The 15,276-nt window shown below is 38.8% G+C and overlaps 1 protein-coding gene across 15 annotated transcripts in view; it reads left to right on the top strand.

Annotated features, from left to right (window-relative positions):
- The window catches only part of SH3D19 (SH3 domain containing 19), an 81,960-nt gene that overhangs the window by 56,679 nt on the left and 10,005 nt on the right, over window positions 1–15,276 (top strand). For all 15 annotated transcript variants that reach the window (XM_056490678.1, XM_056490676.1, XM_056490675.1 and 12 more), the window contains 4 exons: window positions 6,361–6,468; window positions 9,817–9,929; window positions 12,088–12,147; window positions 14,159–14,431. In XM_056490678.1, coding sequence (XP_056346653.1) covers window positions 6,361–6,468; window positions 9,817–9,929; window positions 12,088–12,147; window positions 14,159–14,431 — 554 coding nt within the window. The remainder of the gene's footprint in view (window positions 1–6,360; window positions 6,469–9,816; window positions 9,930–12,087; window positions 12,148–14,158; window positions 14,432–15,276) is intronic.

Raw genomic sequence — 15,276 nt, 5'->3', positions numbered from 1 at the left:
ATAGCACTATAAATTACCTTGTCCTTCACATTTTCAATTAAAAAATAAAAATTGTATGTACGACTGGTTTCAATTATCTGCTTTGGCAATTTCCCGCATGCCTGTTTTGGGCACTTAAAATCTCTTGGCAATAAAGAAATCATTCATTCTCCTGGCAAGAATAGACAAGGCTGTTGTCCTGGTTTGAAGGACAAGTATTTTGCCAAGAAAGGCAGAAATTCCTTCTGAAATGGAGAATGTAAGCCCTCTCCCTCCCGATTATTATAATTTTTGAATCAGGGACTCTCAGGCAGAGATGTGGGGGTAGGAATAACAGCTCTTTACTAATATATCTAACCAAACAAACAGAAACAACAGCAGCTGTGAAAATTAACAACGGAACAAATAACTCAGTTCCAGTCCCTTTTTGGCCGCAGACACTCCCTTCCTGCGCTCGGTCCCAGTGGTGGAGAGCGGGGCAGGGCCCGCGCAGCTGCGCAGGTAGAGGCGGGAGCTGGGAGGGAACGCGGCAGCGCCGTGTCCCAGGTGGGAGAAGGATGGAGGAAGGCTCACCATGTGTGTCCTGGTGCTCGGCTGTGTGCTCGGAGGTAGCAGGCTGAAGCGGAGACGATGGCAGTGCAGAGTCCCACAGCAGAGAACCTGGCTCCTGGCGTTGGGCTGGCACTGCCCCCGGAGTACCCCTCAGACCCCTCCAGAGAGCGAAAGAGGGAGCCTGCCCCCGCCCATCCCTTTGCCTTGAGCCATCAAACTCTAGGATGATGCCTGGCAGGCTTCCTTAGCATAATAATGGGGAAGATTCTCCAGAAAGGAAAAAAAACAAAAGGTGAGGGAACAAACCCCAGCCCCAACACTGTGTTTCTTAATCTTCAGGGTTATTTGGGGGTATATTTTCTTGGTCACTCATTGTATGTCCAAATACCCTCTGGCATATGAAATCAGACCGGGTTACAAAACCAATTTCTAGCAACAGGCCCTCACAGCTGATCTATTCCGGGCAGGAGATTTGGTCAGCGACTTCTTGAAGGCTCTTGCAATCTGAACTATCCTAGTCTTACTTCAACTAGCAAACAAAATCGGTGATAGAGGAGTAGCCTCCAAATTCTCCTGTAGTAGCTCATGCTGGTATGAGCAGTATTTTTGTGCCAAAGGCAGCATAATTTCCATCACTTTTACTAGTCCAGATGAACAATGAACCAAATGGTTATGCTTTTAGATACACACCTGTGGGCATTCCCACACTTTGAGAGAGAAGCACTGAAAGCTCAGAAAAGGTCCACCTATATCTGTGTATATGTACAAGTAGTATGTGTCGTTTTCTACCCTGTGAATGCTTTTATTGCCATTAGGTGTTAAAAAAGTCCATGAAGTTTTGCTATTTTAGTAGTAGATTTTATTTTATCTGCTCTCCAGCTTTCCGACTATGTGGATGAGATTTCATTGCTCAGTTAGTGTCAGCTTGCATTTTCAACAAGTACATTTAAGTCAAATCTTCTGTGGCATGTCTTGGCAATTTTTTTCTATACTTTACTGAGAATACAAAACTCTATAATTCTTTGTACACTTTTGTCAGTGATGACTACGCTCTTTCTGCAAAGCAGATTTTCTTGTCTCTCCTCCAGTTTTAAGTCTGAATCACTAGTAAGTCTCCTCCCAAATTATACTGCATTCCTTTTATTTTAATGAGCTGGTGTAGTCTCCTAGCATCAAGAGAATACCAAGAAGCCTGAATGTCACCTGAACTTACTTTGAGGTTATGTACAGATCAGATGCTGAAAAAAACCTGTGTCCCATTGCCTCTCTCTCTCTCTCTCTCTCTCTCTCTCTCCTTTTTTTTTATTAATTTTCTAGTCTCTTAGAAGTTAAAGGCATGACCACATCATGACAATCTTCTGTGCAGAGGGAGTTGCAAATTGTGTATTTTGTGAAAGGTGGTGTAGTTCACATTATTCTCTCTGTGTCAGAAATCCATTTCTAAAAACAGTGAATTGTTAATTTTCTTGATGTAAAATACTGTAGAAAGCAGATTGATAAAATCACTCATGCTGGAATTTAGATACCATACCTGTCTAATGCATCTCTTTATCATTGTGAATAGGTTGAGATTTAAAATGTCTGAGTGAACATCGAATTTTTGATTGTGACATTTCACAGTGTTTCTTGAGCATGAACCCCATTCTTTGAGGTGTTACCTGTTAGGTTTCTGATGAATCTCTGGATGTATTACTAGGAGGGGCCTGTTGTTGAGAATCTTCCTCCAAGTATGGGTTGATTATGCTTCCATAAACACCAGAATGCTTTCATGGGGCCAGGTTTTAATAAAATCATTTGTCGATGAGGTCTCTTCCTGGAAGACTCTGGTAACAATACTGTTTTGTGTGAAGGTAATGTGAGAGTTTTGCCTTTAACAGCTGATTTAGGTTTTTTAATTAAACCTTAAAAGTAGATAGAGTTACATACTTCTGTAGTGACAGGTATTGTAATATCAGCACCCCCACCTTTGTACTCCATTGTACTCATGTGTACTGAGTACTTCTTGCAAGACTGAGCGTCTTCACAACAGATAGTACTATCTGGGCTTTTAGCTTTCCACTTACTATTTGTTGTCCCCTTATTGCTACTGAGGTATCTATTACCGTCTTACTACCTCTCACTTAAAGACTACCAATAAATATTTCAGGAAGATACCCATCTATCCTCCTTACATGGGCAAAACATACTTCTTCTATAACTTCATTTTTTATTTTAGACAAGGGTGGTGTATGTCAGTGGGGGGATAAAAGGTTGTTTCTCCAAAACTGTTAAAAGAGATTATGTATGGTTTATTTGAATACACGGCTTGCATTTGTCTTTCCCGCAAACAAGCACAGTAATATATGTTATCACATTACCCTTTGAAACAGAAGCTCTAAAAAAAATGAGACTAAGGAAGCCACAGACTATTAGCATTGTTGTAAAACTTAAATTTAAAAAAATCAATAGAAGTCTGTTGAAGGTGTCTTCTGAAAAATTGCTTGCAGATTAATTTCCTTGAGCTGAGAAGCTTTAAATGAGTACATTAACAATTTTGTTTTCACACCTCCATGAATTATGCCCAGTTGCTGTTAAACAACATAAAATTTTGATATGTTGTCAGTTCCATTGCACAACGCAGCACAGTAATTTTCTCAGCTAATTTCTGCTCAAAGCCCAGCACTGGGAAATAGAATAACACAAACAGGGTAATGAGCTTTAAACTGTTTATGGGGTGACAATATAATTGAACATAAGATAATTAATGGAAAACTAGTGTTTAGCAAATGGTTTTCTCAGCCTTAGAAATTGCTTGTCTCAGACTTAAAAATTGTCAGATGTATTGATGTAGAGACAATGTGTTTCTGCCAACTGCTGAATGGTAAAGAAAACTGTTTACATGCATAGTGGTGATTAACAGCTGACAAACAGCAATTTTACAGTTTTAAATCTCTTTTAAATTTACAAGACTACAAAACTGTGATTGTTTGGGTTATTTAGTGCATTTCCAGTCGGTCTCTCAATGTCTATATTTTCATAAGATGGAGGCTTTGGCAAATTGTTTCCTCGTTTTTCGTGCAGAGCTTCCTTCAGCTCTGCATAACCTTACCCTGAGGTGCACTGTGTGCCAGTGTTCCTTATGGTCATGCTGTTTCAAGGAGCCCATGACTTAGCCCTGCTCACTTTCCTCTGCTCATCCTGTGTCTCCAGCTACCCAATAGGTAAATGCAGCTTTGAGGCCTTGCTTACCTCACCAGAGTCGCTCCTCAAGTCTGATGTAGACTTGCCAGATAACTAAGAGAGAACAAAATGCAGTTTCAGGGTTGTTTTTTTTCAGCTGTGCTGAAAGTCACTCTGAACAACAGCGCTAAGGTTAAGGTTTGATAAATCTCCAGGTTTTTTTAATGCAGTTCAAGTGTTAGCATTGTAGCTAGCAGATGGAGGTATAAAAGAGTAAAAGAATATTGCAGGCTTGCTGCAGTGGTGGGATTTTGATTTCTCGTAATGACTGTACTTCCAGAGTGCTTCCACCCCACTTGTGGTCTGTTTACAAATCCTCTACAAAAACTCTTGCAGTGATGCAGCTTTCATTGAAGAGACCTAAACCCTCTATCCTCATGTGCTAATCCATAACTTGAACAAAATGTTTCACCCTTACATTCTAAAGCATTGTGAGTTGCCTGTACCTAATTTCCTGATGCAGTGGAAATCTTTGCGCACAATGTGATGGAGCCATCTTTTGTCTAGATGGTAGCAGAGTTTATTTTCAACTGTAGCCTGTATACCTTTATTTGTAGATAAATTGTTGACCTGCCATGATCCTTTTTACCAGAAACACTCACAGTTGTTGTATAAGCAGTCTGACAGAAGGAATTTATTTGCTGGATTCCTGATTAAAATGTGAGGTGAAGGTACTCAGATGGGTTTCTGGGGAACATATAGGCAGGTTGGCTTTAAGAGAGGCCATGGCACAAATCCACAGAGCACATCCATAGAGGATGGATCTGCCTGTGAAGAAAGTCTTAAGTGGGAGGTGGGCATCTGAGCAGGGTGGACATGCATGGGCCCAGTGGCATGTTGTCCCTGCTATTGTGACAGCTGCATGCTGGCAGCAGGAGCTGGGAGCACTGCCAGAGGGGGCTGATGGCAGATGCACCAGCGAGGGGGAGCTGTGGTCACCAAATCATGTGCATGTGGGAGAGCATGAAGTTGTTCACAAGTACTGCATTTCTGGACTTTTGTAAATCTTACGTGAATTGCCAGGCACAGATGTATAATGTCTTTCTCGATTTGATTGTATTGTTCAAAATTGTCCATAAGACATAATGACTTCGTATGACATAACTTTTTTCTAAGTGTTGAAGATAAAATTTTAAAAAGAGCAGATTTTTCTGACTTTGTCAGGAAGTGTAGCAGTAGTTTTGGGAAAGGGTATGCTTTTATTAAAATCACAAAGTATTCAAAGAGATGCACTGCTGTGGACACTGCTGAAATCCAACTCAGATTTTTCCCAGGCTGTTGGCTTTCTCAGCTCCAGCTCGGATCTTTCCCAGGCTGGGGACTTTTCTCAGAGACAAATAAGAGAAAAGAGAATTAATAACACAGATTAAACACCTGGTGTTGACCACAGAGCTGTGTGAGTGTCTCGTGATGTTTTGCAGAAAGCATGTTTTCAAAGAGGTATTGCCTTCTTGGACCAGTGAATCTTTTCTACTTTGTTTTGTACGATCTATCTTCCTGCTTTGAAGAGGTCGTTTGTGTGGCTGTATTATTCGCCATTCCTACTCAGACAGCAACACCCTGCATACTTCCTCTCTTAGACTATAACACTCCCTAAGTAACATCTCATTGACCTACGCATCTGAAGAGGCTAGCAGAAGAGATCAGACTCAGTTGTTGTGGCCATGAATATGTGTCAGATTTATCATCCAGAGTCCTTCTCCAGTTTCTGCTGTATACTTTTTTGATACTGTTAAGCATTGCCATTTTACTGCAGAATTTTATAATGTCAGAGAAGGAAGTAGCAGGTGTTAAGAAGAGAGAAGTATTGCTCTTTGACATGAAGGCATACTTGAGAAAGAACACATTAATTTGGTCTTTATTTATGTTCTAGTATTACAGCTGCCTTCTACATACATCTATATTCCCATGCCTTTTAATAAGAGACCGGTGTTTAAGGTAATGAAGCATGGGGAACATTGCTCCTGTCTTACCAGTGGAATGTTTGGGCAGGCTTGTAGAGGAATGAGTGATATAGGCAGGGGCAGAGCTCAGGCACAACTCCCAGACCTTGGTCTGAACCAGTTCCCTCCATGTCACCAGGTTTATAACCAGCAAAATGATGCAGAATCTCCAAAAGAATTAGTTGTTCTACAGCAAGAACATTTTGTAACCAGTATTATTTAAATATTTTGTATGTTTCAGTAGATATTTTATCAGCTGCAGGGTGGATTGTTTAACTTTGGCAAGATTGTATTAATTAAAACTTCTCAGTGAATGTGTTCACAGCTATGTCAGTGCATTAGATCGAGTGCTTTGTAAACATTTCTCTAAAGCCGTTCTGTTTTCAGGTCCCTATTACCAAGCAATGCAGTTCCTCTTGTTCAGTGGCTCATATAATCCCAGAAGGTATCTGGAACACGTTTATGTTAAGTCAGCTATGAAAGCAGATGTACAAAGAAGGCCTGTTACTTACAAAAAGCTGGGTATGCTAGTTGCATCAGTCTGATCTATCTTTTTTTGTTACTGTATTGGGTATGAAATATAAATATCCTTAATAAAGCAATATTGGGTAAGATTGGTGTTCAACAAATAAGTATAAAAGATGTTGGTTTTTTTTCCTCGTTTTAGATCCATTTCAGTTCCTCACCAAAAATGAACCTGCCAAGGAACAGATGGCTCAACCAGCTTTAGCTCGGAAGCCCACTGTGATCCGAATCCTAGCTAAACCTGGGAAATGTAAGTTCTTCTCCCAAATGTCTGAAAAATGTGTTAGAAAATCACTTCAGTTGGGACTTAACATTTAGTAATTGATTTGCTGTTTAGTAGCTAATATCAGCTGCCAAAGGAATCCCATGGTACAGTTTGACAAGACGGAGGAGCCAACATAAGGGCTGTGGTTGGGAGGGAGCAGTAGATGAGCATCATGTTCCACTCTCACGGCTGCCTCATTGGGCTCCTTCTCAAGTTTGATGTCTCTCAAACCTGATGGAGCTGATGCATATCAGAGGTGAAACTGTATGTAAGGGGCAGGTCTAAAGGCTGGAAAGCAAGACTTGGAAGAGACCCTTGCAGCAGAAGCAAGCTTGTTTTTTCTGCTAAACCATATTCTGGAGCTGAACCTTTGGCCAAACTGACTTTGGTGCTGACCTTAGCTGAGGTTTAGTGCTGCTCCCAAGCTTCCTTGTCGAAAGAAAAACATTGCTGCATTAAGCTTTTCTTCAAATACAGCTTGGTTGGGATGTTTGCCACAGTTTTCATAGTTTAAATCAAAAAGTGCCATTTAAGCAAGAATGTTTAGATAGCAGTTTGAGGGAATAAAAAAAGGCATGTGAGAACTGGGATGCAGAAACCTTATGTGTTCAATTTAATGTTAGGGTCTTGACTAGTTTTCTGAGGGTTACTGTATTCCTAAAGCCTGCCACCTCTAATCTTCTACAGCTTTACAAATGACACTGACAGTGTCTCAGAGTGAAAATTTATCAGAGTGCCACAAGGTCTTTGTGTTTGCCTTTGTATGCTGGAGCACATACTTGCAGAATTCTGTTTGGCCTTATCTTTGATCCTCAGAGCTTGGGGAAAATGTCAAAAGATAGCTCTTAAAACTTATGTTTCAAAATCATGTTTTGCCATATTTAGTAGGTGTAGTCAACTTGTAGTAACCTTATGTCCAGGTGGTATTTCTCCTAAGGGCTTCACACATTATTTCCAATCTCTCTCTGCCACTGACCCACTGTTAAAATACTAAATTTTCTTTTCCCATGCATGTAGGAGAATTGCAGTGGAAATGATTAAAAATGCAAAGGCTGAAAATAAAGCTTTGAGGAAAATTCTTTCTGTTAATACCTGGTTAAAAAGAAAAGGTTTTTTCAATTAGAAAAATATGTTTATGGACTTCTGTAAAGAAACTATGACATAATTCTTCTCTATAAAGAAAATTTTAACTGCAATTAAAAATAAAATGAAACAAAAAGCCAACCAACTACTTGGCTTTTTTTTTTTCTTTACCTTTTTTTTTTTTTCTTGAGATGTATTCCCTTTTGAATGTGTAGATAACTTGTCCCTTGCTGCTCTCTAGTGGTAATTGAAATTTCCACAAAAGACTGCTGGTCCTGTACTTGGCTACAAACAGGAGGTTGAGGAGGGCTGCCTGCCTTATGGGAATCAATGGTTAGAAGATTAATGGGATAAGGAGGAAGAGAAGCAGATTCCAAGAAAGCAGAGTAGCCTTTTGTCACATAGAAGCTGCTGCAGAAATAACCTCTAAAGTGTTAAAAGAGGAGAACAGTACAACTGGGCCGAGGTATAAATGGATTTAATAGGATTTACATTGTAAATGGGCCACATGATCTCAGTACAGGAGAGTCTTTTGCCATCTTGTTTATAGAGAAGACAAATTTTGTCAGGAACCAGCAAAAATGGAAAAGAAAAACCCCAATAAACAAAACAAAATAACACAAAATTTTAAAACCCCCCAAAAACAGCCCACCCAGCACTACCAGAAAGGTGACAGAACTGCTTAAGAATTTGAACTCCTGTGAAGTTTTCAATTAGGATTAGCATTTTTGTTGAGATGTGGTTAGAAAGGAAGCATTAAAATTCCACTTCACTGAAAATAACACCTGCCTTCTAGTTGGGGATTATTTTTTTGTAATTGTTCCTCTAGTTCCTTTAATTCTGACCATAAGAAAAAAATAAGGGAGAGAAAATTAGGCCATCTGTGTATATAGCAAGACTTGAAGTGATAAATAAATATCCCATGTCTTTTATATCAGTAAGACATGATAAGAGAAGATTTCTTTTGGAATTACTGCCAGGTATTGTTTTTACTTTTCATCCATTGGAGTACCTTAGAAAAGTAATGAACTTACCAACTTTTTTCCCCCATGCCTGGTAACTGCCAACACAGTAACTGTGAGCTTCTCCCTAAAGTTGAACTGATCCATTGAACTGACCATTTTTAAACATCACAGCGGTGTTTTATGTAACAGTGATGCAACGAAGGTGTTTACAATAAACAACACTTCTCCTTCTATGTGCTGTTTCTTTGTTGAGAGTAATTTTCGTGAAATGAGCAACTGAGGGTTTTGTTTTAGATAGCATCTCTCCTCTCTCTTTTTGTCATTGGTCTATAAATGTCCAGGCTGTCTACAGATACTTTTATGTAACTCCAGGTTCAGCTGGAAGTCAGAAGAGCTTAAATGTCTGTAGTTCTTCCTATGAATTTAATTTTCTTGATATACAAAAGATTGTAAAATAGATGACATGGTTCTGGTATATAAAGACAAAATGTATGGTAAATATGCTGGCAGAACCTGTCCAAGTCTTCCCAGGTTTCAATGGCAGAGACATTGAAAGCAAGTACTATATATTTAGGAGAGTTTTCTATTCTTTATTGAGCATGAGGACATCATCACTCTTCCCTTGTAAGATCTGTAGTGTTTCCTCCTCCATGTCCTAAACTTGCTTTACTTTTAGTCTTTAAGACTACTTGGAAACTTTCATCTCTGTTTTCTGTCATCCCGAATTTTGTGGCAGGTAATAATTTATGTTCTTGCTTCACCTTTCTGGTAATTCTTCCATCCAAGTCTCCTGATCTTTCAGGGTTACTTGAAATAACCCTCAGCTGTTTTCCAGCCTGAAGGATATTCCCGAAGCTGACAGCTGGAAAAAAAAGTGAGCCAGTTTAGAAATGTGATGATGGCACTTCAGGGTATCCAGTAATTAATCTGACATTCCAAGGGGTAGAAACTCTTCTACTTATCTAATATTATATCACCGAATATTGCAGCTGAAACCCTGAAACTCTGAAATTACTTGCTGTTGTCCTGAGAGTAAAATAAAGTTCCATTATGCAGGATGGGAAGTACTTAAATCAACCGCAGAGTTAGAATGTTCTCCTCATATTCATTTTCTCTTCACTGTACTTTAAGTGGTTCTTCCCTTTGGCTGTTCTGGCTTTGAGGAAGGAAGTTGCATTCACACAAAAAATGCCTCAAACCAAGGTGGATTCCTTTACCTATTGTTGGTCCACGTAAGGAAGGTATTAATTAGACTTTAATTTGGGATTTTTTTGGTTTTTTCCAGCTTTAAATGACATCCCATATAGCCCTCCGCCACTTCCTGCTGAAAAGCCTATTGGGAACACATCCAGTGTCACAATGGGAAAACCCAGCAGTGGTAACCTAGTGGAAAAAGGGGTAAGTTAGAACTGTTTTCCTGTATTGCACCTTTGTCTGCTTTGGTTAAAAGATCTCTTGTTATCCTCAAGCATTTGTAAAGTAAGTTGTTTGAGGGATCAGAAGATGAAAGCAACTACTCAAAAATATAAAGCTTTTAAATTTAATTCTGTTCTCTAATTAATTAGGTAATTTAGACTGCTGTCAGTTTTGAAAAGCAGTCTGGTGATTTTACTAAACTTTGATCACATCTATCTTCAGTTTTCTGTATTCATTATCTGGGAGCAGGATATTCTACAACTTAGTGTCAAAAGCATTGCAAAGTGGCTCAAAGAGTCCAGTGGGATTTACATGGTGAAATGTTGTCAAAGTGCCTAGAAATGTATTTTTTTACCTTTATGCACACAGTTCCTCTTGGTGTCTATGCTAGCTTCAAGGCAGAGGAAACTTTGCTGTAGAAGAATGAAGCTTGGGGGGTTTTTTGAGCTCTTTCCTTCTGGTTGTTTCTGCTGAGTTGAAACCACCTATTTTGGGAAGTAAGGGTCTGCTCCTTGCTCCAGAACACATGCATAGTAATGGTAGATGTTGTAGCTAAATGACATTTGACACAGATTTTCAAAAGAGAATTAAAATAAACTAGAAAAGGACAGTAACATTTCCAAATACTGAGTTTTCTGATGGCAAGAATGGCAGAGAATCTTGTGAAAGCCACAGGCAGTAAAAAGGTAAAAATCAACTTAAAAGCCCTTAGTAGATGGACACTGCCAACAAATTTCTTTGTAACTACCTCTGCTATTAAGATAAAGGGTAATAAAACATCGTAATTGAAAAGGCTGATCAGAGAGATCCCACCTTTTTTGGATAATGCTGAAAAAAATAATTTACGCAACAAGTCATTAAGTGACATTTTATGCAGTGGAACTCCAAAACTTTTACAACGTCATCTAGGTTATTGTGATAAGCTTCAGAGGATGTTTTTTAAAGAAAGATTGTATTGAATCCACTGGAACATTGAAATCCTGTCTTTGGAAAAGTAAGAACTGTGCTTCTAAAACTAGTATTGTTTGTCAGTGGGTGTGATTAAACAGCAACAGCAAAAATTGTTGACCATAAGCAGCAGTTGGCACAGATTTCTTCCTTTTTGCACAGAAGAGGAAAATTTTTGATATGAAGATAACATCCTCATCTGAAAGTGGCAGGTTGTTTTCTGGTAGGGTCATTTAGTGAGAAAATTAATTTAGGGACTCATTCAAGGGTCAGATTTTGTCACAAAACATATCTGGGCATTTTCTAGGTGGGCAAAATCACAGAAATTGTTTATGATTTATGTTTATTTCAAGCACATTCAAGCACCTAAGTAAACAAGACGTATTTAGAAGTACTGTTTCAGAAAGGGCTCTTTTGAATTCAGATTCAGTACACTGATTTATGATGCTGTTCCAGAAGCAGCTGAGCTTGTTCTGCAGAGCTGGCAGAACTTTCTGGCACCGGGATGAAAACGAACAGCAGGAGGAATAAGGATGATCACTTGTTAATCCATCACTGTGGTCCAAGCCCTTCAGACATGGCACATGTCCTCCTCTCTGTGGTGGTAATCTCTGGCAGGGCCAGCATGGGCAGCTGAGAGGAATGATGCCAAAGCAAAATGCACTGGGATTTGTCTGTTAGATCTCTAGTAAATATATTTAGATGCCATCTTTAATGGGAGCTAACATTATTTGCAAGAGATGCTGTCCTGTGCGAGTCGCATTAATGTCATGCTTTCTGCTTTAAGCCTGTTCAAAGTGTTCCATGTGTCAAAGTTAAATCAAAGTTGATAATGCAAATTCCTGGAGACACTGTGATTGTACATTTGTAAGACTTCCCTGAAATTTGCTCTTAAGTCCTTACTGCCATGTAGTAGGAAAGTAGGGGCTGGGTCATACTTAATGCACAATTTAAGCTGTGTTTCAGGTAGTAAATCAGGTTATGTACCCTCCATATTTCCCTCCATGTTCAACAACACTTTAAAATTGCAGAATCACACCATAATACTTACTACTCTACTGAGAGACCTCCAGAAACTCTTGTTTTTCATGTCCATAGGATATAATTTAATATAAAAAATATATTGTTTAAACAATATTTTTTATTTGCTTTAGACTTAAAGAAATGTCTTTTTTCTTTTGAATGGTTGTAGGAGTTGGATCACTCAGAACAGTGTGGAATGCCTCAGCTAGAACCTCTGGTACCCCCAAGATAAGTATGGTTCTTCAGACTCACTTTAAAGTGGTGTTCCTGAATTAATTTGCATGGTTATTCTCAATCTAGACACTACTGACTCCAGCCATAGCACAACAGTCTTGGCTGGGCACTATGCTCGCTAATTAATAGGCAGGACCAAGTTGATAGCTGTTTAATACTTGTTTGTACATTATGGTATGAGCAAGGAGATTATAGGGGAGCAACTGTTTGACTTTTTGGCTGCTGACAGTCATTCCTTTCTGAATCCTGAACCTTTTCACCCACATCACTTGCATTTGTGGTGGGGTTTGGGTGGTGAAGGAATGGAGGTGGCCGATGATGCCATGCTGAAGAGGGCAGATGCTGGGTCAGCAGCTTCCCAGAAGCACTGACTAGTTTATACTGTTCAGACCTAAAATGCAGGTGGAGGATAACTTTGGGGTTTTTTATTCTTGTGAACCAAAAAGAAAGAACATCTGCAAGGCCGAAAGTTGCTGGACCAGCCTTTAATTCATGTCCATCAATGCAAAAAACATAAGTGGATGGAGATCTGGCATTGACTAGCCAGCCCACTGTGGGTATCTCAGTGTTTGCATTCTAAATCTGTGAGTTTAAGCAAAGAGTATGCTCTGTTGTGTTAGGACAAGAGAATCTTTCTATTACTGAAATGAGCCTATCACTAGTAATAAGTATTGTTTAACAGAAAAGAATGTGGATGTGCTATGAGGAAACACCTTATCATTGCTCCTTAATGGCATGTTCCTTCCCCACATTCAGTTTAGCACAACATTCCTGATTCTTATGAAGGTCTCTGGGACTGCAGTAAATATTTTGGTTTTTCACTCTTCTGCTCAAATGGATTTTTAATTAATTTTTTTTATAAGTAAGCAGTAATAATTCACTGAATTACTTGTTAGGATCTTCTTGTTTAGTTAAGTTGCTTTAAAAATTTGTGGGTCAGTCTGTTTACAGATTTAAAGCAGTTTAACTTGGAATATCCCCTTTTGTCAATATTAAAAACACCTAGTTTAAGATGAGGCCAAGAAAAGAGAGAAATGGATGATGAAGAGAAGTGGAAAATTTTTTTGACATTTAAAAAGTGTTCCATACTCAAATAATAATAGAGAACTCTTTTCAGGAGTATTAGTAGAGCACTAGTATCTTCTCAAGTGATGGGTGACACACAAAATGTGTTGGACTGATGCTTCAAAGATCCACCAATGCACACTTGGGGTTGATAATTTTTGCAGACCCATGAGAATTGCACGTGAGCAAATAATTATGCTGAATTACATTATATGAATAAAAGATAAACAGTTGTAGCAGAAACTTGCAGTAACTGGTTGAAGATATCTCAATAACAATCAAATGATACTATATTTTTGGAATATTACTAGTAATACTAATGGCTAGTAAATATTACTACTGTCACTTGCTAGTCTCTGATTTTGGTTTCTGAACTGCTGGTCTGCTAATAAGAGTGTGGGACTTCCACCCAGAGAATCTGAGTATTTTCACCACTGTTTTCTTTGTGTGGTAGACATCAGTTGAATAAAAATGGTAAATTCTTCTATTGATGGCAACTTGCAAAGTGGTGTGATATGTCATGAATTTCATCAGAGTCACTTCAGGTAAGTGACATCCTGAGGAATGAGCTAGGTTGATTCCTAAAGACAAGCTTTCACAAAAGCTCTCCAACAGCTGAACTTCATCCTGCAGCAGCTACAAAGAAAGCTCTTTCTAGAGGTGGATTGCTGGGAACAAATCCTGCTTATTTAGTGGGCTCCCCAGAAAGCTGGCAGTGTGATGGAGAGCAGACTTGGAAAATATAGTCAAAAAATCTTTCAAAGGACTTAATAATCTGGTCCCAGTCAGTATCTGAAGAGTTCATGTATTCCTGGTAAGCTTCAGATACTATACACTGTACAGCCCAGGTCATCATAAATCTTGTTTCCTTTCTGCACACTTTGTATCTAGAATGAGGTGGCAGGCTTATTAATATGCATATTTCTCTGATGGTTTGCACAATTCTTAGGCCTGTGGATGGAAAAATTATACCTGCTCGACCTCCCCCACCTAAAAGTGTTCCTGGAAGGCCACCTCCACCAAAATTCCCTGCAGCCAAGACCTCCTCCCAGAAGGATGTTCTTTCGCGATCTAGTTCTGACATTGCTGCTGATAAAAAAACCAACAAGTTCAGGCTGGGATCCAAGAGAGCAAAAAGTGCAGTCTTTAAAAATCTAGATCCAGCATTACCTCCTCGACCTAAACCGGGTCATCCTCTCTACACTAAATACATGGTGAGAGTTGAGATATTCTATCTGACAACATTGTTTTTATAAAAGAGTACTGGTTAAAATAGTAGAGAAAATACTAAAGTAGGTTAGTATTGTGTGGCTTTCAAAGTGTATCTATAAGCATAATCTTCTCTAGAAAATGCTAATAGATAAATAGTAAAGTCCTATAAGGCAATACCGGAGAGTAAATACATGTATGTAAAGTATAGATCTGCGTGGTATATTTTTGTGTATATATGTTATATATATATATATATATATATAATGCATATCTTTAATGCATAGTTCTTGCAGTTTGGGCATTCTTTTTCCAGTCACTGGTTCTGAATGCTCTTTCAGTAAAATGATTCTGAATAATTGCATTTGTTTATTGGTTTACCTATACATATCAAAATGCTTAGGGAAATTGGAGAAGTATTGGAACTTTTAGAGTATTTGACCTTACTTAAGTTTGCAAAGAGTGAGGAATTATAAAATGGTTTTGGTATAGTATGTGTTACTAGGGAATTTTAAATACAAATGGATCAACACCACAAATAAAAACATGAAGGCCTTTCCCCAGAAACTTGAAACTGGTCAGTGATAGAGCTGGTGCCTGCTTGAACCAGTGCTGTTTTCAAAAAAAGCAGCCACCCAGCCATAGCATGTACATCATCAACATTCCATAAGCACGAAGTGGAAACCTTCTGTTGCCACCTGTTTTATCTTTAACATTTAGAGTTTTTTGTATGAGATCTTTTTCTGTAGAAGCTCAGTAGTAATTCCCTGCCCCAAATTCTTACTGTCAATGAAAACTTCCTCTCAGGGTGTTTTTCTAATGCCCTCCATGACAAATATGTTTCTGCATC

The sequence above is a fragment of the Oenanthe melanoleuca genome, chromosome 4 (genome assembly GCF_029582105.1).
Source record: "Oenanthe melanoleuca isolate GR-GAL-2019-014 chromosome 4, OMel1.0, whole genome shotgun sequence".
NCBI classification, from domain to species: domain Eukaryota; kingdom Metazoa; phylum Chordata; class Aves; order Passeriformes; family Muscicapidae; genus Oenanthe; species Oenanthe melanoleuca.
The sequence above is the reverse complement of the archived record's forward strand: the minus strand, read 5'-3'. Positions and strand labels throughout refer to the sequence as shown.